At 44.3% G+C, this 27,881-nt stretch overlaps 1 protein-coding gene across 4 annotated transcripts in view; it reads right to left on the bottom strand.

Annotated features, from left to right (window-relative positions):
* Nucleotides 1–27,881, bottom strand: part of PEBP4 (phosphatidylethanolamine binding protein 4) — a 170,633-nt gene that overhangs the window by 17,129 nt on the left and 125,623 nt on the right. For all 4 annotated transcript variants that reach the window (XM_074209161.1, XM_074209164.1, XM_074209163.1 and 1 more), the window contains exons 5-6: nucleotides 4,533–4,578; nucleotides 392–511 (exon numbers count right to left, since the gene is read on the bottom strand). In XM_074209161.1, the coding sequence (XP_074065262.1) occupies nucleotides 392–511; nucleotides 4,533–4,578 (166 nt within the window). The remainder of the gene's footprint in view (nucleotides 1–391; nucleotides 512–4,532; nucleotides 4,579–27,881) is intronic.

The following is a 27,881-nucleotide window of genomic DNA, read 5'->3' on the forward strand; positions in this document are numbered from 1 at the left end:
TTCAAGGCTGCCTTTGCCTTGACCGCAGAGCAGTTGTGCAAGGAGGCCGAATCTCTGACTAGATCAGACAGTCAACAAAGAGGACAGGCTGGCAGGGAGGCATTCCAGAGTCCTCTTACCTAGATCAGACCCAATTACTGGGTGCAATTACCAGCTGGGGTGCTTGCTGTAGGGTTGCTGCCCAAACTTGTTACTGGGGACCCTAGGGGAGATTGCTCACCTTCTTCCTCTCTTAGGGAGATGCTGTCTTGGCCCGGCCTTGAGCTTCCTCAAAGAAGGAATACCCTTCTGCTAGACTACTGCTTCAGAGCTGATGGGTATGGGGCCTGAGGCCTTCACTACCCAATGGGGTCTGCTCCAGTTGAGCCATGGGTTAAGTCACAATTCTTACCTCTTTTAGCTTTTTCCTTGGAGGTCAGGGTGATAACTTTGCCTTTTTCTGGCTGTTCAAAGAGGCTGAACTGATACCGATGGAAGCCAGTCTGTGGTGGGGGGCTGGGAGGCTGGTAACCTAAAGGCACAGAAGGGACAAGGGAAGTGAATATCCCTCTAGCCCAGAGACCCCCTGAGGATCTCTTAGGTCATCAGAGCCAATATCATCCATTATCATCAGCATCATCAAAGGACCTCCTTGGGTCTTCTAGTCCACTGTAATTCCTCATTTTACAGAAGAGGAAACTGAGGTTTGGATGTGACTTGCCCAAGGTCTTGAAGGAAGTGGCAGGATTGGGATTCATACCCAGGTCCTCTGACCCCAGAGCCTGAGGTCTTTCCCCTGTACCAAATATACGTTCCCCAAATAATTACTAAATACCTATGTACTGAGCCCTGGCTTAGATGCTGGGGAGATTCAAAGTTTAGGTAATAAGAAAACATAGTCTCTGCCCTCATGGACCTTACCGTTGAGCAATGCTAACAATATTAGCTGACATTTATAGATTTGCTTTAGGATTTTCCAATTTCTTTTTGACATTTACTATAACAGGCATTATCTCATTAGATACTTCCAAGAGCCCTGTCTTGAAATTATCCCCATTTTTCAGAGGGGAGAAGTGAGGTACATGGAGGTTCAATGGCTCCTACAGCTAGTCAGTGTTTGGGGAAAGATTAAGAATTTAAACTGAGGTCCTCCTGACTTGTGGTACTCTATGATATGGGGCCTGAGGGGTAGGGAAGGGAGTTGGGGGGGGCCATGTTGCTAAATCACAAAGGTCTGGGGTCAAGGAAGACTTCCTTTGAGCATTTCATAGAAGGATTTTTTTTTTAAAGAAATGGTAGGATTTAAATGGGAGTATGAGGGGTACATTAAATCTGGTCTCAGTATCCAAAAGCATCTCTTCATCTTTGATGATTAGGTGAAGGCAGGTGAGAATCAGGCCTACAGGAGAAGGGTAGGAGGCCTCTGTTTTGTTCTTCTGCCTTATGACAATTTATCTGCTCAGGAAGAAGCTCATTTTTCTACTTTTCTGTATATGTTTAACAGTTATTTCCCTCCCCCTTCCTTTCTTTCCTTTTTTTCAGCATTTCCTTATGAACTAAGTTCCCAGGGGAGCCAGTTTCTTGGATGGGTCCAAGGATCTGGAAGTGGTTATGGGGGTGGGCTGGACTCAATTCAAAGGCTTGCTCATGGAAGCTCTCCCAGTGGGAGTGGTGGCCTGGGTTGTGGCAGGAGAGCCTACCGAGGACCTTTCAGGAGAGAGAGCAAATGTGGGCCCTCTCCCCTCTTCCTTCTCAGGAGTCAGGTTTGGGAGGGTAAAAGGGTCTTTCCTTACCCCCTACTCCTCCAGTCTGTGTGAACTTCAGTCTTAGATGAGTTCAGCAGACTGTATCAAATCTTCCTTTCCCTCTCTTTCTCTAGCAGGAAAGAATTAGACTGGAGCTAAGAATCCTCGTTGAATGCCTCTTCTAGATGAGGAAACTGAGGCCTAAGAGAGGCACTGATATTCTCCTTGGGCCTTTTTTTTTTTTGCTAGAAAATTCTGAAAAAGAACTTGAGAAAGGAGAATGGGAGAGAAGGGCTTAAGCATGCAAAGAATCTGAGGAAAAGACCTGCACTTCTTAAACTCCTCCACTAAGCCAGTTCACAAATCAAAGAAAAGCTTCTTATCTCCGTAGGAGGGCTAGAAATTATCCTTTGGGAGGTTCAGAGGCATGCAAGTAAGAGGAGCAGTCCTGTCTATTGACATTCTCACTCAGGATTTCTGAATGTAAGTCAATTAAAGTCTAAGATTGTGTGTGTGTGTGTGTGTGTGTGTGTGTGTGTGTGTGTGTGTGTGTGTGTGTATGTGTGTCAGGAAAAGTTCTCTATTCTTTCCTTTTTGTAGATATATTTAACATTTAAAAAAATTTTTGCTTTCAATCCCAAATTCTCTCCCTCTTGTCACCCCTTCCTCTGTCCATCAAGAAGGCAAGAAATTGACACCTTGTTCCTCTTTTGAACTTCACTTTCCTCATCTGTAAAATAGAGATAATAATATCTACCCTGCAGTGTTGTTAAGGATCAAATGAGGTTTTGGCTCTAAAGGCCTTTGTAATTAAAGCGCTTATATAAATGCCAGCTGTTATTACTATTAATGTTGTGATTCCAGTCTCATCATCATTAAATGGAATTCTAATAATAATAATAATAATAATAGGTAGCAATGACATCTTTTTCAGAGGTTTGCAAAGTGCTTTATAAATGTGAACCTCATTTGATTTTTGAAACAACCCCATGAAGGAGGTGATATTATTACTCCATTTTATACTTGGGGAAACTGATCCTCAGAGAGGTGACATACCCAGGGTCACAAACTAGTAGTATCTTAAGGTAGGATTTGAACTCAGGAGTTTCTGACTCCAGGTCAAATTTTTTTTTAACTTCCCCACTAAGATGCCTTTATAATAGCATATACAGCCTAAATGTTGGCAAATATAGTATAGGTGGAATGGGGCCTACTTTTTTTTATGCTTAGGATGTCTATTAACCCCAATAGAAGTCAGCCAGTCAACAATTGTTTATTAAGTACCTTCTGTAGAACCAATCACTATGCAATAAGCCCTGGAGATAGGAAGAAAGGCCAAAGACACCCCCTTTCCTGGAGGAGATCAGAGTCTAATGGAGTGTATGGTGTGTATGTGAAATACAGATGACTGTCAGTGTCTCATGGGTCAGAGAAAATTTGGGACAGTCTCTAAGTTGGAGTCCTTTCATGTAAGTTTTTGTCCTCTGAACATCCATGTATAAGGGCTCTTGAGTATTTGTGCCTGGGTATGTCTCTAGTTTATAAACTAGTCTATATGCAACTCTCTCTCTCTCTCTCTCTCTCTCTCTCTCTCTCTCTCTCTCTCTCTGTGTGTGTGTGTGTGTGTGTGTGTGTGTGTGTGTGTGTGTGTGTGTGTGGAGTTCAAGTGTGAATGTTACCATATTTCCAAGTATCTTCAGTGAAGTTGGTAGACTAAGTTGGTACACATCTGGATGTGTATCAGAAAGTAAGAGAAAAGAAATAACAGCTTTCCTCTTCCATCTATCTCTAGGTCTTCTCCACCTCCTCCACCGGCCCCCAGTCTCTCACCCCTGCCCTCTTCAAAAGAATTCCCCTTGCCCAATTTGTCCACTTCATGACTGCACATCCTGGGTACCCTCTGGTTTACTTCCCTGAATAGCTGAGGGCTCATCAAGACTGAGGAAATGTGAAGAGATTGGAGAGAGGGGAGAGGAAAACAGATTTAAGGGAATTGGGTGAAAATAGGTGAGGAGAAAGGTTAAAGGAAGAGGGAAGCCACAGTAGGAGGAAGAAACCCAGCCACTGTGCACTTGTCTTCAACTTTCTCTTGGGTGGTAAGCTTCCCAAGGGCAGAGGCATTTTTGTAATGCTAATATTAGTGCACATCTCTAAAGGGTTTTTAAAATCATAAAGGATTAATGTCACAGTAGCCTTGTGAGGTAACAGTGCAACCATCAATATCTCCATTTGGTATATGAGGAAACTGAGGCAATGCTCACAGTCAAATAGCATTTCTCAAGTTGGATCTTGCATATAGCAGAGACTCAATATATATATATATATATATATATATATATATATATATATATATATATATATAAAATTAATGAATTTTGACCCCTATCCTCAAATTCATTAAGACCTGCCACGTCTCAGTACTCCAAAGCAGATGATCATCTGGAATCCATCTAGTTCTACCTCTTCATCTTACAAATGAAGAAACAAGAATGTAAACTCCAATTGAGAAAGGATTGCTTCATTTTCTGTACTCAAAGCCTACTACAGAGACTTGAACATAGTAGGTGATCGATGAATGGTTATTCTTTGATTGATCAAAACTGAAGATGAAGAATCTGAAATGGCTTACTTGGGGGTGGCTAGGTGGTGCAGTGGATAGAGCACTGGCCCTGGAGTCAGGAGGACCTGAGTTCAAATCTGACCTCAGACACTTAATAATTACCTAGCTGTGTGGCCTTGGGCAAGCCACTTAACCCCATTGCCTTGAAAAAACCTAACAAAAAAAAAAAAGAGAGATGGCTTACTTACCAGTCAGTTCATGGCCATTTATATTTCCAGTCTTGAGGCTGTGACCCTAAAACAACAGAAACACTGGTGGGTTACATAGGATAGGAGGAAGGTAGAAGGAAACACTAGACTGTTTTCCTTCTTTGAAAGCCTGTCTTTGGTTAGGAGGTGGTCTGAGGGAGGGAGGGAGGGAGGGAGGCAAGTGGTGTGGAAGGTTGCATCCACTGGCAGGGTCCAAATTGAATCCTTGGATGGATGTCTACAGGAGGATGTGGAATCTACTTCTTCTGCCAATGTACCTGAGGGAATGGTTCAAGGAACAGGTCTGCTTGAAAGTAAGAGGTGAGCCATCTGATCTCCAGAGACCTCATAGTGTCTCAGCTTCTCCAAAGCTATGGGACTACAGAGAGCTGGAAGTATTCAGAATGGTGATTGTTCAGTTATTTTTCAGTTCAATCTAACTCTTCATGACTCCATTTAAGTTTTCTTGGCAAAGATATTGTAGTGGTTTGTCATTTCTTTCTTTGATTTTTTTACAGTTAAGGAAACTGAGGTAAACATGGTTAAGTGACTTGTCCAGGGCCATGAAGCTAGTAAATGACTGAGATCAAATTTAAACTCAGTTCTTTCTGACTCCAAGGTTGGCACTCTATATACTGTGCCATCTAACTGCCCTCCCCTTCTTTTTTTATTTTTGCAAGGCAATGGGTACCTTGCCCAATAAGTGACTTGCCCATGGTCATACAGCTAATGAAAGATTAAATGTCTGAGACTGGATTTGAACTCAGGTCCTCCTGACTCCAGGACCAGTGTTCTAGCCATTGTGTCACCTAGCTGCCCCTTTAAGTGACTTGCCTACATCTGGGTTCAAATACCTCTGCTTCATTATTACTTCTATAATCTCGAACAAGCTACCTTAATCTTTCTAATGTCTCAGGTTCCTGTCCATGAGCTGATGTCCTGAGTCTCTTCTACCTAAAGACTTAAGAGTTCTAAAATGAGTATCAGTGGCCCAATTTTTAGGTTCTGAGTGGAATAAAAGTTTTGGATTCTGATTGAAGTGGTTCTGCAGAAAGGTGGAAAATAGTTCTTTAGTCATCTCCTCTGAGAGTACTCAAAGGGCTTGGCCAGTCACTGGCTAAACTACAGACAGTGAAAGGGAAAAGGGAGGGGGTGTGGGCCAGAGGAACCTGCTCCAGGGAGGGCTTCTTTTCCCCATGCTAACTCAGCCCATGACCCCCAGGCAGGCCCTGTGGCCTCCTCTGGGCTTGCTAAAGTGAAGTTTCCTCCCCTCCCCACTTTCTCTCCTCCCTGCTTGCTCCCCAGACTGTGGGATAATGAAGAGATGGGGGTGCAATGTTAATTACTGTTTATTTAGGCCAGGGAGATGCTCAGATGAAAGGAGCAGAGCTAGGGCACTAGGCTCATCGGTGCCAATATCCTGGGCAATTCTGAGGGATCTCTGTGACCCCCAACTGTAAGGTTTTTATTTTATTTTTCCAGTGAAATGCTTTTCCATTCCCTCTCTCCTTCCCCTCCCTCCCTCCTTTCCTCCCCTTGCCAAAAAACAATGTAATTTAGGTTCTGCATGGATAGGTATGTTAAATATAGATCCATATTAATCATGTTTGAGGGCATCTAGGTGGCACAGTGGATAGAGCACTGGCCCTGGAGTCAGGAGGACCTGAGTTCAAATCCGACCTCAGACACTTAATAATTACCTAGCTGTGTGGCCTTGGGCAAGTCACTTAACCCCATTGTCTTGCAAAAAAAAAACCCCTAAAAAATCATTTCTGAAAAAAGAATCTCATTCAAATAGAAGAAAAAGACTCCAACATAATTCATAAGAGAACTTTTTTTTTAGATTGAAGATAGTAAACTGTGTTCTGCATTTAAACTCCACAGTTCCTTCTTTGGATAGGAATGATATTCTCCATCACAAGTGTTTTAGTGTTGTCTTTGATTATTGTACTGCATCATAGTTGACCATCAGCCCTCCACAGCTGTTAGTGTGTTTAATGTTCTTCTGGTTCTGCTCACTTTTCTCAGCATCAGTTCAAGTATAGGGTTTTTCTAAGACTAATTGCAACAATTAAGGGCAAATTATAGACTAGTTCACTCAGCAACTAACTGTACTCTAACCCCCCAGTTCCACTCAGTTTGTCCCCTTCCTTGGGTGAGGGAGTAAGGCCATTGGGAGGTAGGAATTTCACCTTGACCTCTTGAAAAACCTACCCAAAGTCTAGCTCCCATGGCTGCGACTTAAAATCTGAAGTCCAGCTAATAGCCTCAATATTCCAGTCAATAATTGACATTTATAACATTATTTCACTGGATCCTCAATTACAAACCTGTTAAATTGAGTCTACTGTTGTGCTATTATCCCCATTTTCCAGAAGAAACTGAGACTGGGGGAGGTTAGATGAATTGTGGATGGTTACCTAGCTGGTAAGTGTCAAGAGATGAGATCAGAGCCCAGGTGTCTCCTGAGTCTATTACCCTGTGATGCCCTTCAGAATCAATTTCTTGCCCATTCTCCTATTTCCCTTTTCTGGGACAGTGCCCTTCATTTTTACCACTAAACCTTGAATTTTTCCTGGTTTGGTCCTCTGTCACCTCCAGGTGAGGGCAGGAGGGTGAGGCTGGGGGTGTCTACAAGGAGAATGTGGCAACTGCCTTCTCTTGCTCTTCCCCCCTTTGTACATTAATCGTGTCTTCCCTCAGTCTTCTGGGTCTTTCCCATGGTGGAATAGCCCCTACCAACTTCTGTTTCCACATCAATACACAACACAGCTGTTTGGGAGGAGGCCAGGAGGCTGGGCCTGCCCAGATCATTCTCAGTTTGACTGATGCTGCTCACATCCAGCCCGAATTTCCCAGCTCTGCCACCGTCTTGAGTCTCACCTAAGAGAGTTTACCTGGACAAGGCCTTGCTTCTAAAGCCCTGTGTCCTCTGCTCTCTCCTCCCCATCATCCTCAATCCAGCTCCTAACACCCTTCCTCAGCAGGGCTCTCTCTACCTGTATTGTTTTTCTTTTTTGCTTATTTAGTACCTACCATACCACCTAATTTAGAGTAGAAACAGAATGCTTATTGAATAACATTGAATTTTATACCCTCCTCTTTATTAGCCATGCTGGGGATTTGAACCTGACTCCTCAGATTTCAACTCTAGGATCCCTTTGGCTCCCTCCCCTCCCCCAACCTCAGCTCTTCCCAGCCCAGTTTAGCCAATGATTTGTTTAAACAACACAATAGCAACCCCAAATTTGCTGTTTCATTTTCCTCTTCTAAAAACTCCCAGCCCCACCCAGAGATGTGACCTTAGCTGGGTCCACTGGGGGTGGGGTGGGGTGGGGGTGGAAAGTTTGATCTCCCATTGACTTGGGAAGGAACTTATTCTCCCTCTGGGAAGTTTTCTCTCACCAACTGGAGCTTCTTAGGCAGAGAACTGACCTCTTCCATTCGTTTGCTGAGTAAGACCATATGGCCTTTTGCCCTGGACCCTGGGCCTAGGCTGACTGAGTAAGCTTCTCAGGAACTTGGGAGCAGAGAGGCTTACAAAAAGGGCTAAAAATACTCCGGAGGAAGGAGCATAGTTGGGGGTCCTTGGTCAGAACCAACACTAGGTCATCTCAGCTTCTTCCTCTGTGCAGTGAGGGGCTTGGACAAATCTTCTTTGAAGCTCCAGGATGCTGTGATCTCATGATCTCCAGAGCAGCCTTCCCTGTGTGAATTAGGAAGGTCCTGAGGAACAAAGCAGAAGTAAACCTGTTCCTTCTCATTGCCCTGATGCATTGCCTTAAATTCCCACCATTTGGGTTCCTGAAATGCAGTTGGGCCCCAAGGGAGGGATCTTGGGGCATGGGGAAGGTATTAGCTCATATTAAAATCGTAACACTACTGTGTCCCCAGGATCAGATTGGCCAACTATGGCTCAGCCAAGCCTCTGCTAATGTTCTTCTACCAGAGATTGTTAACATGCCCCCAATTTTATAGTGGAGGAAACAGGAGAACAGAGAAGAAACTTGCCCAAGATTACACATTCAGTGACACCACCAAGGCTGGGATCCCAGTTTCCAACTGCCTCCTAGAAGGGACTCTGAAGGGAAGGAAAGAAATGGTTATAGAGAGAAGTACAGGAAATAGCTGTTTGGGAGTCAAAACATCTGGGATTCAAATCCCAGCCCGGCTGCTTAACACCAGTGTGACCTTGGTCAAGCTCCTTTGACTTGCTTTTGACTTTGGATTTATTTTTTGACAGGCTCTGTTTCCTCATCTGTAAAAATTAGGGGGTTCTATTGGATGCTCTGTAAGGTCCCTTCCAGCTCAGTTTTCTCATCTGTAAATAGAGTTGAACCATTTGAATCCCCCTTGCCCCTTCCCTGACTCTATGGTCCCATGAATCCTGAATGCATTAGGAAACTTTTACAGTGTGTAGAACAGTGAAAAATAATCCAGTTTCTGCCCTCAGAGATCCTGCCTTCTCATTTCTCAACTTCCCAGCAGGATTTCCTAGGTCCTATTCAACCTGGTGATCTCAATATCATTCCCTCTACACAATAGGGGAATAAGCATTCCTTTTGGACATCAGTAACTGAATTGTTCACTTGCTTTAGTGACCTTCTCCATTAGCATTCTCTTTAGAAAATGGAGATGCCACCCCATCAGAGACCATGGGCAGTCTCTCTGAGGGCTAAAGCTGGGCATTAGATATCTTTGAAAATCCTTTAATGCTACCTTTGTGTGTGAGAGTGTGTGTGTGTGTGTGTGAATTCCTCTAACATCACCCAAAATTCTCTTATCAATGCATTTCTTTTTCATTCAATTCACAGCTCATGGAATGGAAGGGGTCTAGGAGTAAGTCATTGTATAGGAAATTGCTTATAGGGGTGAGGCAAAAAGGAGAGCAGGGACAAACAGTAGGACACCAAAGACAAACTTCCCTAATTCACAACTTTGCCTTGGGTTAGTTGATGTTGTCTCTGGTACTGTTAAGGCTCCCACACCATCTGGGTTTGGCTTCCCAGAGTAAAACAAGTTCAACCATCATTTATTAAACACTTAAGATGTGCAAGACCCAGTGATGATGGTGGTGGTGATGGTGTTGCTAATTAGCAGTAGAATCATGTAATAGCAGAATATTAGAAAGTGTATTGGATTAAGAGTCAAGAAACTTGGGTTTAAGACCAGCTCAACTCATCAGCTGTGTAGGACTGGGTAAGTCGCTTAACCTTTAGGAGTCTCAGGTTCCTTATCTGTAAAATAGACTATACCTGCCCTGCTTAAGTCACTGTACTATCTGGAAGCTCAAGTGAAGTAATGGAGGGACGGAACAACCCTATAAATTGTAGAGTACTAACAGATACAGATATTTTATTGGAGACACTGGAGTCAGAAGACATGAATTTGCACCTTGGGTCTCCTGTTGACTAGCTCTTAGGATGTAAAATACCTTGGAAATCATCTATTTTAATTTCTTCATTTTACAGAGAGTTACGTCAGTTCCTTGAGTTTCATTTTCCTTAAGGTCACCTAGGTAGTATGGATAATACATCTTCTTGATTCTACCTCCACAATATTTTTCTCATCTATTGCCTCTCTAGTCCTTTATGACCACCCTCCTCCAGTTTAGGTTCTCTTCACAATTTACCTGGACTCTTGTAATGGTCTTCTAATTTAACCTGATGATTCTAGTTTCTCCCCATTTCAATTCATTTGGCAAATGCACAGACCTCATTGGTTGCACTCAGTCCATACAGCCCAGTCATGTAGAGAGTGCTAAAGGAGAGGGGTTCCAGAGAATCATAATGGCATGTAAGGGAAGTTGCTAGGAAAGACTATGGAGCATGGGTGGACATTCTATAAGTGATTCCAAGTGGCAAAACCATATGGATTAGCCAGTTGGAAAATGCTATCAGGTCCAAGTCAGTTTTACTTCATGTGGGCTTGGGGGAATTGGGTGGTTCTTTCTCTTTCATTGAGAGATGATGTGCTAAGGGGAAAGGCACTGGTCTTTTCCCTCTGGGACCCATGACCCTTAATAAAGGAGGCATGTAGACTTTAAAAAAACCTGGAAAGACTTGCAAGAATTGATCCTGAGTGAAGTGAGCAGAACCAGGAGAATATAATATACATTAACAGTGACATTGTGAGATGGATCAATTATGAAAGACATAGCTCCTCTTAAAGACAACCCTGAGGGAACTGTTTTGGAAAATGACACATCCAGAAAAACCCCCAAAACAAACTATGGAGCAAAGCATACAATGTTCACTTTTTAAAATTTCTTTAATGTTTTTTCTTTCTTTCTTATGGTCCCCCCCCCCTTAGTTCTAATTCCTCTTTCACAACATGACTAATATGGATTGCACATGTACAACTTTTATCAGTTTATTCGCTACCATGGGGTGGGGAGGGAAGGGAGTTTGATAGAAAAATGTGGAATTCATAAACTTGCAAATGGATGAAAGCTGAAAACTACCTTTGCATGTAACTGGGAAAAATTAAATAAAAAATGTAATGAGATGTTTGATCTTTTAATTTGTTTGTTTTCCATTCTATAGCATCAAAAGGTTCAGCGAGTGAGCCACAGGAATCTGGGAGCTGGAAACTAGGCTGTATTTTGCCACCTAGTTTAGCTTGCCCCAAGGAACAAGGATTTACAGGCCCTTAGGCCTTTTTGTGACCTCAGCCCAGCATAAGGATTCACATTGTAGATGAATTGAATCTGGACAAGAACTTGGTGAAACCAATGTTACCCAGGAATTGAGCTAAGTTTGGAGTCAACTCTTCCAGCAGTTGAAGTATTGTAGGGGATTGTATGTTCTACTGCCATTGGAGGATATATTTATCCATTTATTATTGTTATTTTGAAGTCAATGTACCTCTGGAATAGCTCTCCATATGAAGTAGCTAAATAAAACTAGGGTGCTAGTCACTGACTCCTAAGAAATAGGAGTGGGGCTTAAGTTAATGATAATAGAGAAAGAGACGCTTTAATTCTTTATGGTCATCCTGAGGAGAAATGGAATTGCCTACCTCTGGCTAAAGGATCTAGACACACAGTCTATACATTCTTCACAGGGCTACCAAATTAATCCTTCTCTTAAGGAAAGGATTGGACCATATCATTTTCCTGGCTCCCCATTGCTTCCTGAATAAAAAGCTGGTCTTGGATGTTCTCCACCATCCAGCTCTGACCTGCCTTTCCATTCTTATTTTGCATTACTCCCTTTCCTAAGTTCTATGGTTCCAGTCAAATTGTGCTCTCAGAACTTAACATTCCATCTTCCCCTTTGTGTATTTGCACAAGCCAAACCTGAACCTGCAATGTGCTACCTCCTTTCTAAATCCTCAACTTCCTTCAAGACTCAGCCCAGGAGCCCCCTCTTCTGAGGAGCCTACCTTGGCCCTGTTTTAGTCTTCTTAGGCTCTTTGCCAGAATTGGTGATGGATGTCATTATGCTGTTGTAGACAATTGATGGATGGATGGGCACCATTCTGCTTATCATGTTCTTTGATTCCTTTGGGGAATGGCTGGAGAGCTCATTTGTCCTTGACCTCTGGGGCAGAAGGGCAGGAGTACTGGGGGTGCTCCAGGGCCCCTCTCATTAGCCCCCCTCTCCTAGAATCAGTGATTGGCTTGAGAAGGCCACAGAACCAGGGGCTGGGCTCAGCTGCTGGCCCCGGCAGCAATGGAAGACAGTTTCCTCATTCCACTTCAATTACCCACAGCCAACTAGCCGCCCACCTTGTCGTTTGCTAGGGCCTCAGGTGCCCGATGCTTGCTGACCTCTCTGGAGCAGGGGGTCAGCAGCACATTTCCTCCAGCAAAGAAGAGATGATTTAATCTTTTCACCCACCTCTTCCCATTGGGTCGGGAAGAATCAATCACTTTCCTTTTCCTGGCTACAAAACTCAGGCCCTCAGAGTTGAGAGGTGTACCTTTTGATGGAGAATGGGGGTGGGAATGGAAAAGGAGAGTTCTTGCCAACTCAGAAAGTGAGGGGGAAAAAGAGGAAAGAGAGATACACACAGAGAAACAGAGTAAAATGGAGATCTGGGGTCTGGGGTTGGGGTGAGTTGAATGAAATCTAGACTTCAACTAGTTCTAAATTTTAAATTTTGAGATTACAGAGAGAGATGGAGAGAGAAATCTAGTGACATAGAAACAGTTACAGAGTGTGAGATAAAGAGAAAGTCAGAGACAGAGAGAGGACTAGTTGGTGAGAGACAAAACAGAGACGGAGAGAGTGTGAGAAAAAGACAAAATCGTTAAGAGGCAGAGAAATGTGGACCATGGTAGAAAGAGGAGTAGAGAGAGATATACCAACACACACACACACACACACACGACAGAAAAAGATAGGATCTGGAAAAGTAGGAGGTGGTGGTAGTGAGGAATAGAGAAGAAACCAATCAAAGATGGAAGGCACAAAAAAGATCAGATGATAACCTAAGTTATCTAGAGTAACCAGCACAGTAACTTAGAATTCCCTCTTCTTGACTTTTAGGCACTGGGCCCCAAATTTGAAATATATCTTCCTCTTTGATACAGTTGCTGATCTTTAAGGATCCAGAGTAGTCATTTCCTGGCACTGTCCCCAGATATGTTGTTTTATTTTTATAGGGTATTGCCAATGAGCAACCAAAGGGTGTTGGACAGGTTCCTTGGGGGCAATCTCTAGCAAAAGTCTAGAACAGCTGATTAAGGAGGAAATAACTCTAAGAAAAAGATTGCAAATAAAAGTACTTTCCATACGTTGCCACATTTGATGTTCAAAAAAGCCCAGGAAGGTAGATAATAAAACTATTATATTTTACAGAAAAGGAAACTGAGGTTTAATCTTAAACATCTTTTTTTTTTTTGGCTTGATTTATTTGTTTTCCAGGAGGCCTTTTATTTGATTGGGGGAGGGGAGTGCAGGGTTGTAAGGAAGAGGAAGAGAATAGCAAAAGTGATGCAAAAAAAAAAGGAGAAAAAAGGACACCAATAAAACATTAAAAAATACATATGAAAGAATTTCAGAAGGGTACAGAAGCAGGGTAATTTTTGCTCTATCACCTTAAAGCTTATATATTTTAAAAATCAAGATGTATGGAATATATATTTGTGATCTCACATTTTAGATGTTCATGCTCAATCTATGGTTGTTGATAACTGTCTAGTTCATAGCAAAAAAAAAATTAAGGATTACAAATTCCTCACAAAAATCAGAAGAAGGAAATGAAGAAGAAGAGATGGGAGTTAAATTACTGAAGACTGGAGAATTCTGAGCTACTGTACCATTGGGAAGAATAATCCATAACATTAATATTATAAAAATGAACAATTTTGAAAAACTAAGAATTTTGATCAACTAAATTATTATCTAAGATTATAGGTGAATGATAAAGAATGTTGCCCACCTCATGATAGAATGATGATTTACTAATTTATAGAAATAAAATGCATTTTTGGAAATGATCAATGTGAAAATGCTTATACTGTTTTTTATATAATACAGGAATTCTATAATCTTTCCCTCCCTCCCTTCCTTCCTTCCATTTCTTCCCTTCTTTCTTGTCTTTTACCCTGCTTTCTTTTTCTTTCCTTTCCTTCCTTCTCTTTTTCCTTCCTTTTTTTCTTTCTTTCCCCCCACCCCCACTTTGTCTGTCTTTGTTTCTCTGTTTCTGTCTCTCTGACTTTATCTCTGTCTCTCTCTTGTTTTGATCAGCCATCATCTACCTTCTCATCCTCCTCAGGTTAAGTGACTTTTCTATGATCTCCCTAGATTCCTGGGCCTACCACTCTTCCCATTACACCAGGAATCTCTAGGCTGGAGTCCTGGGGGGTTTCTATTTCTATAAAGTTAACTTTCCTCTCCAAATTCCTTTGTTTTGGGGTTTCTCTATGTGTATTTCTCTCTACCTCTTTCTTCATCATCTCATTCCGTTTCTCTTGGTCTCTGTCTTTAGACTGGTCTCTTTCTATACTTCTTGATTTCCTGCACCCCCCACCCTTGTCTCTGTCTTTTGGGACAGTCAGGAGAGGGGAAGTGTCTTTAGTTAGAATTTCAGGGAGCTAGCCCTGTTTCTGGCTGCCAGGTATGAGATAGCTGCCACTCTTGGGAGCTTTTGGGAAAGAAAAGTCCTCAAAGCTGGGCATTTGCCTTTTCTCCCCCAAGTTCCAGAAGAGCACTAGGGCAGGAGTTCAGACTAGTGGGTGTCCTACTTCTATCTTGGCACTCTCTGGACCTCTGACTTTTGCTTCCTACATTGGTTACTGGTGTGGATTTCTGGACTCATAAAATGGGGTGATCAGAGAGGAAGAAAGGATGTGATTAGGAGGGATCAAGCAATCAAGAAGTCAAAGTTTTCCCTTGAGTTAGGAATGTCCCCTGCCCAGTCTGGGAAGGAGAACAGGCACATTCCTATGATACTAGGCAGGCTAGTAAGTGTAGTTGCTCAGAACAGGAGACTATAGTTGTTTATACTTGGAAAAGTACATAAACTATAGGTTACCTCCCTGACTCCTGGCCAAATATTTGATGACCCTTCAGGGTGTTCCTTTGTGCCACATCTATTTTCCTGAACTTCCAGAGCCGTTAGTTGCCTTAGAATTTAGGTGTCTAAGCACCACATTGAAAGCAAGATTTTTCTTTCTTTCCAAATATCCAGAAGGGTAATGAGAGAAGGCTGGCAAAACAGTAGCTTGTTGGGGGCAGCTAGGTGGCACAGTGAATGGAGCATTGACCCTGGAGTCAGGAGTACCTGAGTTCAAATCTGGCCTCAGATACTTGCCACTTAACCCCATTGCCTTGCAAAAAAACCTAAAAAACCAATCAAACAAGCAAAAAAACCCCAGCAGCTTGTTAGGCTAGCATCTCACTGATGCCCTTAAGATCCCCATGGAACAGCAGAGTTGGGCCTCAACATTTTCCCTTCACCTTACTGAGTTTACTGGCTTGAGGAGCCCCTGCCAGGGTATTATGAGACCCTGCTGCACAGAGAAATGGCAGAGCAGAAAGAGATACCACACCTGTCCTTATTTGACTCACAAACTGCTGTAAGCAGGTTATTCATACTATTATCAGTTGAGCCACCCATTATTTAAATATTTATGGGGTGGCCTTGAGTGTATCAAGCTCTGTTTAGAGTACACACATTCTGGTCCTATTCTGTAGGAGCTTACAAAGTAGTAGTGATCATTATTTATCATATAAATAAAGTATCATTTAAGGGAACTATGGTATTATAAGATTATATATTGGATATATTGGATATATATTGAATCCAATATGTTGGATTTGGAATCAGGAGAAGATCTGGGTCCAATTTCTGATTCTGATTCTTATTAGTTGTGTTTCTGGGTAAGTCACTGAGCCTCTCTGAACCTCAGTTTTCTCATCTCAAAATGGGTTGGTGGGAGGAAAATGCTTTTCCAATGTTAATATGCTAGAAGAAATGTGAGTTACTTTATTTTTAACTAACTGAACATTGGAATGTTGGCATAGTTAAAAGATGGAGCTTCTTGGAATAATAGACCCATGGCATTATTGACTTAGTTTTTGAACAGATCGTCCTACTGGAGAATAGAGGTAGAGATCAGTACAGCATAGACTGACAGACTACAAACAGCTATTTCTGTCTGTCTGTCTGTATGATTATGTCTGATACTTTAGAATGATAGAAATATATGAGACTAGTCTGACCTCAAGGAACTTACTATCTACTTTTGGAACCAGGTTAGCACATGAGACAATAAGGGGAAGATAGATAAATGCTAGTGGCTCTTAAGCCCTTTCCTTAATTAAATGGGTCTTTTCATCTTCCTGGTTACCCATTCTCTCTCTCTCTCTCTCTCTCTCTCTCTCTCTCTCTCTCTCTCTCTCTCTCTCTCTCTCTCTCTGTCTCTTTCTTCTGTCTCTCCCTATCTCTGTTTCTCTCTTTCTCCCTCTCTTTTTCTTTCTCTTTCTCCTCCCTCATAATCTTCAGAGGTCCTTCTAGTTCTGTTCTGTTCCTGTACACACACACACACACACACACACACACACACACACACACACACACATACACACACACATCCAATATCGAAAAATTAAAGTCCTGCTACTAGGCTAAAAAAAAAATCAACTACACACATATAATCTAAAAATCAAATACCGTTAGACCCCTACCATGTCCAGGGCAAGTAGGTGGCATTGTGGATAGAGTACCAGACCTGGAGACAGGAAAACCTGAGCCTAAAATCAGCTTCAGACTCTTACTAGCTGTGTGATCCTGAGCAAGTCACTTAACCCTGTCTGCCTCAGTTTCCTCATCTGAAAAAATGACTTGGGGAAGAAAACACTAAGCCACTCCAGCATTTCTGCCAAGAAAATCCCAAATGGGGTCACAAAGAATCAGATGTGATTGAAATGCATGAACAATAAGCATTTATGTAAGGAGAGAGGTGAAAACTGAAGAACCACAACAACTCTCTCAGAACCCCAAGTCAAATCTTTAAAGTTATAAAGTACAGACAGTTGTGTGGTGATTTTTTTTCCAGTGGAGAGAATTTCCATATTGAGAGACCCCCTGCAGAGATGAAGTCATAGGTCAGATCACAAAAGGATGGTGGTGGGGGACAATCACCTCCCATCAACTGGTTCAAGAGCAGAATGCAATGATTTGCAAAGTAGAGAGCTCCCTGTCCCTGAAGGTCTTCAGGAGAAACCTTCGTTGTCAGAAATGTTGCAATGGGCACTCATGTTATAGATCCATTTGGGATTAGATTATATCTCAGGTTTCTTCTCACTCTAGGGGTCTGTAGTTCTATCAGCTTAATCAAACATGACATAGGCCATGGTGGGAAGAATATGGCACCAAGAGGTAGGCAAAACCACCTTCTGGTCCCAGCCTGGACACTAGCTAGGCCTATGGCTTTGGCTCCACCTCACTGGATCTCAGTATCTTCACCTGTAAAATAGGGATAATAATACCTCTCCCATCTAGTTTACCAGGTTTTTATAAAGATCAGATGAAATAATGGGTGTGAAAACATTCTGAAAGTTATTAAGTTCTCCACAAATGTAAGGGATGATTAGTATAGATACTTTTTCCCATGGGAGGGGGAGATGGAGAGGGAAGGGGGGGGTGCATGAAGCTCCTTCTGTTCCTTAGCTTAGCTTCTTGGTGACAAGACCAGGGACCAGCCTATCAGGGCTGGTCTGAAAAGGCTAATTAATGGGATGCCGAGGGGCTGATGGATTGGAGGTTGCTCAGCTATGAATGCCCAGGCCCCATCCTGCTGCCGCTTCGATCACCCAGGGTGTATGGAGCCAACGGCTGATGGTGTTTCTTAATATGTCTTGATGAGGGGCATTAGTATCCCTTAATGATACCATCTGAGCTCAGTCTTCTTCTTGGCCTCCTCTCCAACCCCTCCTTCCCCCAAGGATCCCCAGTAGAGAAAAGAAAGGAAAGGAGAGAGAGAGAGAGAGAGAGAGAGAGAGAGATCCACTATCCCATTCTACTTCATGGTGGTGGAGGTGGTAGAGGTAGGGATGACTCATAGAAACTAGATTCCTCTAATTCTAGGACTGGGGGGAAACTTGGCTGGGAAGTATTTGGTGATTGGACCAAATAGAAGCAGGACTTTTTCAAGGTTGGTATTCAGATTGAGGAAGTAGAGGCAGAGTGTGTATGTATGTGTGTGTTTGTGTGTGTATGTGGGGGAGATGGAGTTGCAGTAGAGGTAGGGTGCTTTATTGTCTGGGGTGAGGAAGCTAGGTTACTAAAGCCATTCCCAGGTCAGTGTCTTGATGACCCATCAGTGAGTGGCCAGAGGGCTGGGGCTCTCAGGCCTTGGTGTGGATCCGGGTGAGAGCCAGATGAGAAAGAAGAATGAATCACACACATGCTCTCCTAATCAGTCTTTGCACTTAATGGGCATGACAGGATCTGGGGAGGGTGAGGAGGAGTGGGGTAGGGGGGTGTCTGGGAAGGGGATCAATGGAGAGGCTAAGGCCTGGACCATGGGGTTAGGAAAAGTGGGTGTGGGAAATCTACACAAGCCTTGGCAGAGGCCCAGTACAAACAGATGACTGATCTGGACTGAGGTCTGTGAATAAGAACATGGCTGGTTTGCTATTCCCACTGAGATGGAGAGAGAGAGAGAGAGAGGAGGGGAGGCAGGCCTGGGGAGGGGAGGGAGACGAGGTAACATCTGGAAAACCCAGGCAATAATGAGGGCCAACAAAGGAGTTGGGGGGGGCACTATTTCCCAGCCCCACTCTTGCCCCATCCTGGAGGGAGAAACAGGGCCCTCTGTCTCCTTAGATGAACAGAGTAATTAGGACAGTGATAGCCCAGTTAATCCCCCAAATAAACAGTACTTGGAAAACTGGGATGGGAGGGGCCATAAGGTTACCTCCTTAGCCCAGGCTCTTATCAGCTTCCATCTTTCCTTCCTCTTATCTCTAATATCCAGTCTTTCTGGATGGGTGACTGAAGTCCTGGAAGGGAGGAGTAACCAGGGAGGGGCTCCCAGCTCAAAGAGGCTAAACCTTGGCTTCAGAGTCTGGGAGTGGGGAGGAAGGGAGGCTGAGCCAGGAGAGGACCCAACTTGATGAGCTCACTCAAAAAGGGGCTTTCCAGGTAGCTCTAGAGGCCATCTAGCATCTGTTTGGGGGCTCAGGAGCTGGTATTCAATATTGCTTGGCTAGACCATCCTTGGATGACATTGACAGCCTTGGTTCTTTGGGGTCTCCAATGCTGACAGGATCAGGATGGGGGATATCCCTATGAAATAGACTTGTAAGATGCCCAGGACCCCATGTCATTAGGCAGATCTTCCAGATAGGTTAATTTGATTCTCCTTCCCTCCCGCCCCTCACTAATCAATGGGAATAGGTTGTGACTGATCACTGGGCACATTTGCTTCCTGTCTGTTGGCCTACTGGATAACTCTGCTTTCCCCACACATGATTAAACAGGCCAGACTACTTCTGGGACAATGGCAAGATCTCACTAGAGATGAGTGAGATATTATTTGTAACATGTTTGGTATAGGGCCTGACTTATTTCTATCCACTTCACTCCCATACCAATTTCCCTATCTGACACAAAAGGAAACCTCCACCAATGGGTCCAGCAGAAGGTCAAAGCATATATCCATGGGGTTACTTTTATTGATGTTAGAATATGGACACACTGTCCTGGTGGCTTTCCAGTCATAAGATGTTCTGCCTCCTCCCCCCCCCCCCCCTTGCCATCATCTTCATCCTGCTCTTATGAGTTCCTATTTGGAAGATGATGGTGGAGTACAAGGGTAGGAAATCCAAACTGCAGTCTGAAGGACTGATGGTTCTGAATCCCCTTAATGAACCAGGGCATTCCCTAGAATCCCTGGTTGGGTCTCTTTCCTCTTCTCTGGATCTATAATACATGTTGGGGTCTACCTGGCCCTCCTGCCAAAGAGGGAAGGGGGCTTAGCTTGGGGAGAAAGGAAACTTAGTTGGGTGGCTTGGAGTGGGGGTGCTCCTTAAGAGCAGACCTGGGGTCCCAGAATCCTGAGAGAAAACAATGGAATGACAGAACCAGAGATTGGGCTTGTGAAATGCTTTTCAAGTGAGATAAAACAGAAATGCCTCAGCTTCTTTCTCTGGTGAAGCTGACATCAAGGGATCAAGGGCCTAGGTCTTTTTTGGTTTGGGGGTTGTTTCTTTTTTCTTGACTCATCTTTCTGAATGGCAATGGGGACCCTGAGCTGGATTACAAATGTCTCCCCATCATGGTGGGAATATGGAATTGGATAGCTTGGTATCATTCTTCATATTGCTTTCAGATGGTCTGAAACTGGTTGACCATGTCCTCAGCACCTTCAGATTTGAGGTTGGGGAAGGCCCTCTGCAGCTCTGTTGGATCAGGCTATTCTGATGGGTTGGTCTGGCCAGCTGCCAGGGAACAAGGTTTGGCTTAGTCATATGCAGGTAGAGGACTTGTAAGGGGTCCAGACTCCTGACTGAGCTGGGTAGACAAGAGCCCTTGGGTGCCTGTCTTCTCCCATCTGTATTCACTGTGAGCCAAGAAAAGCATCTTCCTAGGCATCACCCAGTGTTCTGAGCCATGTGAGTTCCTGGTGGGATCATGATGTAAGGTAGCGATGAGAGACAACGGAGATGGGGAGTTGGGCAAAAGTCCCTTTCCTTACCAAAGGCCTTCTCCCCTACTTTCTGCCACTTCTGAGGATAGCACCTGTCATATGGATAGCCTCTGTGTTTGGGTGGGGAAAGTTTCCCTATGGGCTCTTCTTTGTAGAAGGCTGTCCAGTTTCTCACAAACCCCTATGTGAACTATCTGAGGGGGGAAAGGATCTTTCTGAGTCCTACCATGTGGTAAGGACCCCCAAATAAGCTTGTAAATTCCCCAGGGAATAGTAGACTTCAGTGACCATAAAAAGAGGGAGAAAGTGGGAGTACCCTTGCCTCCTGAGAGACTGTAGGTTCAAATGGAGGGGGATGCCACGGTTACCAAGGCACCCCCTCCAAGAGTTTTCAAGGTCTTAATCATGGTGACTTCCCCCCCTTTCTCCTAACCTGACCCACAAAATCCACTTGACTTCCAGCTTCCATTGGCCCTTGACCCAATCACAAGGCCAGTGGATCTGGTGATATCCTGAGTGAATACTGGAGATCTGGGCTGGCTCTCACCTGTTGCATCACTTTTATTGTGCCTAGCAGGTAAATGCCATTCAGGGGAGTTTGGCAACTGCAATGAAAACACAACCGAGACTGAGACCAATAAACTCCACCCCAATCCCAGAGGGGCACGTGGAATCATTGGTGCTTTTGGAGCCGGGGAGCTGAGTTCAGATCCCAGCCTTCACATCTCTGGCCATTAGTTTTCTCATCCCCACAGTGTTCTAGATGACAACCAAAGTGCTTTCCATTCCAAATCCTATGAAATACTCTAGAATCTCTTAGGGGTCAGGAGGTACCCTGACCTGGTCCTTACTAGAAGGTAATAGGACAAGAAGGGGATGGACAGAAGGGATGAAGGTCTCTGACCAGGTCCCCTAACACTCTGTCCTGTATGTGGCCCAGACTTTTTGCCTAAAACTCTTGTCATAGGGTGAAGGAGAAAGAAAGTCCCTGGGGCCATCCAGCTAGGTTCAGGAGCCTGAGTCTGTGGCCTCCTTTTTTCCCAGGACAGAGGACAAGAGCCCAGAAGTGGACTGACAACTCAGCTTCCAACTTGGGATGGGGAGTGTCAACAATGTGCTCATCATGTCGAAATGGACCTTTGCACAACTTTGGGGAGGAGGAAGCCATCCTGGGTGACAGCACCCATGGGCATGCAGGGAAAGGAGGACAGAGGATGGAGTGGAAGTCAAGGAGAGCTGCAGAAGGGTGTGGATGGACTTCAGTAGTGCTGGCCTGGTCCCTCTGCCAGCTCTCTAAGGCCCCCAGCCTGGGCCTTCCCTCAGTCTCCTGCAGAGGTGACCTCAACCTCGAGATGGTTGATGATAAGAGAGGCATCCACCCATCTGACTGGGGTGATGCAGGTGTGTCCTCAGAAAGCTCCTCTAGCCTCAGGATTCTGGGATTCCAGGAAGCCAGTTCTACCAAGGGAGATGAGACAAACTTTTCCCCAGAACTTTTTGGGTTGTTGTTGTTATTGTTAGCCACTAATTGCCCTGGTGGTTGTGGATGCAGCACAGAAGCCAGCGGCTGTTAATGAAACGACAACTGATTAAGCTGGCAGTGCTGGAGCCCCCGTGCTCCTCTCGGTTGGGTCCAGCCACGCTCCATTCAGCCCCGCACTCCCGCACCGACAGCCCATTAATGTTAATACTTCTAAACATAATGTCGTGTGTGTGTGTGTGTGTGTGTGTGTGTGTGTGTGTGTGTGTGTGTGTGTGTGTTGGGATGCCAGGGAGGGCCTCCACTCCCACCTCTGCCCTCAGATCATTGGACATGCATGAGGGGCTGGCCTGAGGACATGATCTGCCTCAGCAATGGGCTTTGTGGATGCACACCCCTGTCAGGGGGTGGGAGAAATATCCAAGAGCACAGTGATATACTTCCTTGTGGTCTCAGAATGTCACTTTTTTTATTGGGAGAGTTGGAAAGGTGGGAGGTGGGAGAATCATTAAGGCAGTCACTACCTCTTCCACTTATTTTTTCTGTGGTCCTAAAAAAATAATTTTTTTTTCTCAAAAAAACTGTTGAAACCGTTGACCCTTTCTCCTCTCCTGGGTTGGAAGCTGAGTGGTCAGCCCACCTTTGATGCTCCTATCTCTGTCCATCTCCTTCCCATCTCTTCCCCAGCCCATCATTTACTCACCTAGAAGGGAGGATGACTGGAGCTAGAAGAGAATTCCCCATACTGAGGTCAGAAGGGCCAACCCCAACCCAGGTCCTCTGACTCCAAATCCAGTGCTCTTTCCACTATGTCACAGTCATCTTTCTATCCTGCTAGCTAAATTTACTGGTGGAAGGTCAGGTGAAGCTTATACCAGATGAGACACATTTACAGCTTATCCCAGATCACACAAGCCTCTGCTGACTTTGGACCCTGAAACACAGGCTCCTGAGATGGAAGCAGATAAAAAGAAAACTGGGCTCCCCGCTTCATTCATCTCTACCATTCTCTGTCCCTGTTCTTTATCTCCTTCGCTCTCCTAAAGATCAGGGGAGAAGAAGGAAAACTGGCTTTTTTGGACTCTGACATTGTATGTCCTAAGTTTACAAAGCCCTTTTTTCCCAACAGCCCTTGAGGTATTGAGTACAAAGATTCTTATTCTTATTCTACAGATGAGGAAACTGAGGTCTCAGTGTTGGAGCAGGGATGCCAGCCTTCTCATCTCTAGGCTTGGGCTCTTTCCCTTAACCTGTGGGCAGTTCATGTGGGGCAGAAGGGACTCCAAGACTGGGGAACAGAAGCTACCATCCATCCCTTCTCCAGGGCCCCTGGGGGGGAGGAAAACTCCACTCCTAAAGACTCATGTTGTGAGGGAAACCTGTAACCCTGCTCAGTTTCTGCTCTAGAGGAGATTAAGCCTGGAGCCCTGGCTTCAAACCTCTAATGACTGGGTTTAGACCCTAATGAATATCTGCATGCCCATAAAACAGCCTAATAACCGCCCTCCACTTAATGCAGTCCCTTTCATCCTCACCAGTTCCCAAAGTGAATAGACTGGGGGTGGGGTGGGGAAGGGGGTGCTGAGGAAGGTGAAGCATGGTTGGCTGGTCTACCAGCCGACCATATAATCAGAGGCCACTTTTCTTGATCCCTTCGCTAGTACTGAGCTAGTCTCAAGGAATTTGGGTCGCTGTAAGACAATGGGCAGTCCTGGGATTGGGTAGGGGACCTGGGAACAGCTTGGTGTAGTAAACAACCTGTTTCTTGAGGTCCGCATGGTCAGGTGTAACAGACAAAAGAGATAGGAAAAGGATGCCTCACACCTGTGGGCTCCATCACTGCTCCTCATCCCCTGCCCAGGTAGTGTGAGAGAGGACTTAGGGAGTCATCTGGGTCACCTCCAGTGCTGGGGACCAGCTAGACTCAGACCTGGGGGAGCCTGAGTTACCCAGAGCACCTGTATTTTTCTTGGGAGGTCTCACCTCCAGAGGGCTGGCCAGGCCTCATCCTGCTTAGCTCATAGGACCTGATGAGATCACAGCCCAAGGGACTATGGCAGTGGGCCAATATGGCCTACCATGCAGGGAATAGTTTTAAAGACATACTCCCCTCTCTTCATTCCCAGGGTTAGGCTGATGAGGTATTCGGGTTGTTATTTGTCTGTCTTTTTTGTTTTTAAAATGTGAATTCATGGGAAGAGGATCAAAATAAAATGAGCAATCAGAGCTACTCAGTCCTAGGAAAACCCACTGGGGAACATGGTGGTTCTTAGCAACATTCCCTCACAATATTAGAGAACATTTGAGCCATCAGAGATGGGGAGAGCCCAGAGTCATTGGGAACAGAGACAGGAGAAACCCGGATGGCACCATTTCCCAGGTATTTCCAGGGATGCCCTACACTTGCCTGGTTAGGGCCAGCTGCACACCATGACTCATTCTGCCAGGGGCGATGAGACTTGGGCATGAGTCAACTTATCCTTTATAGTCTCAGTTTCCCCATCTAAATCTCCAAGTTCTTCACAACTTTTGAGGAGGTAAGTTGAAGATAACTGGAGACATAGGAAAGAAATGTGTGTGAACTCTCTCTGCCACCTCCCCTCACTTTTGTTTCCCCTTCTTTAAGAAAGTATATAGATATTATCATTCATTTTCCAGCTAGGAAGATTGAGACCAAGGGAGAAGAAATAATACCAAGGTCCTAATATCTAGCAAAGCAGTGGTAGAATCTGGAAGGAAGGAAACAAGCTTTTTCTTAACCATCTTCTATGTTTCAGGCAATCTGCTAAGTACTTTATCAATATTATCCCATTTAAATGACTTGCCTAGAGTCACAATGCTAGTGACTAGAAGTGGACTGGAAGGAAGAGAGAAGAGGATGGTAGGAGAAAGTTTAAAGAGATGAGAGAAGAAAGAAGAGAGGATTAAAGAGGAAGGAGAGAATATAGAAGCAGAGATACAGAGGAAGAGGAGAGGAGAAAAGATGATTAAATGGAAGGCAAACTTGAACTCAGGTCCTCTTGACTCCAAGGCCCTATCTGTTCTGCCACCCAGGTGGCTCTAACTTGAACTAGAAACTACTCAGTTGAAGACAGCCCATCCAACCTTGTTGTATCATTCTAACAAGAGGCTGCTGTATCAATAAAGACTATTCTGAGGGAGAAGAACAAATTTTCTTTTTCCTAAAATATTCCCAAGCTCTTGGGTGTTCATAAAGGCACTAAAGTTTGGGTGAGTGTCACCCCAAGCTAGTTTGCTCTCTTCTCAATACCAATTTGATGTTTAGATTCAACTCTAGATTCAGGGACAGAGAGCTTTCCATCCATTCCACCTACTCCATCTCAGGTCCTTCACTAAGTCAAAGAGGCAAGGCAGGAAATGTTGAGATAGAAGATAGAATGGTCACTGATGTGGGTGATAAGTAAATTCTTCATCCAACTAGGGTCTCAAAAGGGCATTAATGTAATAGTCAGTTCTCCTTCAACCAGAGTTGGCCCACAACCTAGATAGGAAGAAAAGTAGGAGGAAAACAGAAGAGGAAAGAAAGGTACAAAAAGAGAAAGGAGAGAAGAGGGCAGAAGAAGACTGAAAAGGAAAAAGAGGAAAAGGTAGTAAATAAAAGGGATGGAAAAAGTAGAAGGGAAGAGAGAAGAACTGGGAGAAAGGGGAAATGAACTAGAAGGAAGAAAGAAGAGGATAATAGGAGAAAGGAAAAGGGATGAGAGAAGGAAAGAAGAGAGGAGCAAAGAGGAAGGAGAGAAGATAGAAGCAGAGGAAGAGAGGAAGAGAGGAAGAGAAGGAGAGAAAAGAAGATTAAATAAAAGGAAAGAAGAGAGAAAGAAGTAAAAAAAAGTAGAGTGAAGATTAAGAAAGGATGGAGAAAGGGAGGGATAGGAAAGTAGAGGGGGAAAGAGTGAAGAAAATGAAATAGGAAAGGAACCAAGAAAAGAGAGTGGCCAAAGGTAGGAGAAGAGGGGACAAAAGAGGAGAGGAGAAAAAGGAGGAAGAAGTGGGAAGTAGAGAGGAGAAAGGAAAAAGTAGGAAGGACTAGAAGTGAGGGGGAGAGGAATGTAGTGTGGAGGAAAGGAGTGAAACAAGAGAAGAGAAAAGTAGGAAAGAGTTTAAAAGGTGAAGAGTATTGGACGTCTGAGACCAGGAGGGATGTGTTTCTGGACCTGCAAATTCAGGTTTTTTTGTGGTGCCTACTTCCATTTAAGTCTAAAAAGTGTCAGGCTGATGTCACCTGCCAAGGAAGAACGAATTTGAGATGTTCATCACAGAGTTGTTGATTCTATTAGTTTCTGCAAGGTCAGATTGTTAAGGGGTCACAGAGCCCTTCTTTAGGGAATCCCATGGGGAGAAGATTCCCCTGAGGGAGGGGTACAGACATAGAGATCCAGAGAAAAGGGGAGGGGATTCTTTTCTTTTCCCAATGGTCCTCTTGGTTGTGAGCTAAGAGAACACAGGCTTTACCACATAAAAGTCTAATTGGACTTGAATTTCTGGGACAATAGTTCTCTATACATAGTAAGCACCTAGTGCTTGCTAAATGAATGAACTACTCAGCTCATTTAAAGAGTGTACAGAAACCCACATCCTGAGCTCCTGTTCTCCAGTGACCATAGTCTCTGTCTCCTGCCCTACCTGAGGTGGAGTTGAACAAATAGGAGATTCCAAAAAGATTAAAGTCTAGGGAAGTTAGTCATATATCTCCATCAGCTCCTCAGGAAGACAAGAACAGAAAAATGATTATCTCTTTCTCCCTCTCCTTATCCCTCTCCTTTCTTCTCTTTTCCTCCCTTCCTCTTCCCTCTATGTCTCAGGTGAAGAGAGGACATAGAAAAAGCATTACACTGAAAGAAAGAAGAACTGGGTGCTAGTTTACCATCCCTCTGCCCCCAATCTCCCCCACCTTCCCTACCCCCCACTAAATAATTACAAAATTGGGCAAAACCCCTTAATCTTTTGGGGCTTCAATTGCCTCTTCTATAAAATAAGGGATAAAAGTGCATTAAATGATCTCTTGGAATCCTGTCCAATCAAATAATCTATGGTTCTAAGAACTGAAGTTTGCTGGAACCAGATCTAGGCCAACTACGGGCTAAGATTTTCCTAGGAGGGTAGATATGAGTGTGTACAGTCTGTTGTTATTGTTGTTATTGGTGGTGGTAGTGATGGCAGAGTATGTGTAAATGTGTGTCTGTGTGTGTGTGTGTGTGTGTGTGTGATCTAGGATGGTGATTTGTGACAATGTTGGTTCTAGTCACCAGGCAGGAAATGTTGAGATAGAAGATAGAATGGTCACTGATGTGGGTCTCCCCATGCCTTGCTGACCTGCCTTGGACTGAGAAAATGGTTAAAGCCTCTGTGATGACCAAGAGAATTATAGCCTAACTAGGCTCCTGGGTCCTAGGCAGGCAGACAATAAACACACACACACACACACACACACACACACACACACACACACACACACACACACACACACCTTGGCCCAGGGTGCTGAAGAAAGAAGAGAGATGATATTGTAGGGGGCATGTCTTTCTCACCCTGGATCCTAGCCTGGTTTATGCAATACTTAGATACAGTCAGCTTGAGCAACTAGGGAAGTACACTCACACACATCCTAGAGTGGTGAGGGATATGTGTTTGGGTGAGGGGAGGAGAAGAGAAGGGAATAAATTATCTTTTGCTGTCCTATCATCTCTCAGGCCCCTATCTGGGGATAGATTCTTTCTGAAGTTCTGTTGAGAAGTGGATA

Source organism: Macrotis lagotis, chromosome 1, assembly GCF_037893015.1.
Source record: "Macrotis lagotis isolate mMagLag1 chromosome 1, bilby.v1.9.chrom.fasta, whole genome shotgun sequence".
Lineage (NCBI taxonomy): Eukaryota > Metazoa > Chordata > Mammalia > Peramelemorphia > Peramelidae > Macrotis > Macrotis lagotis.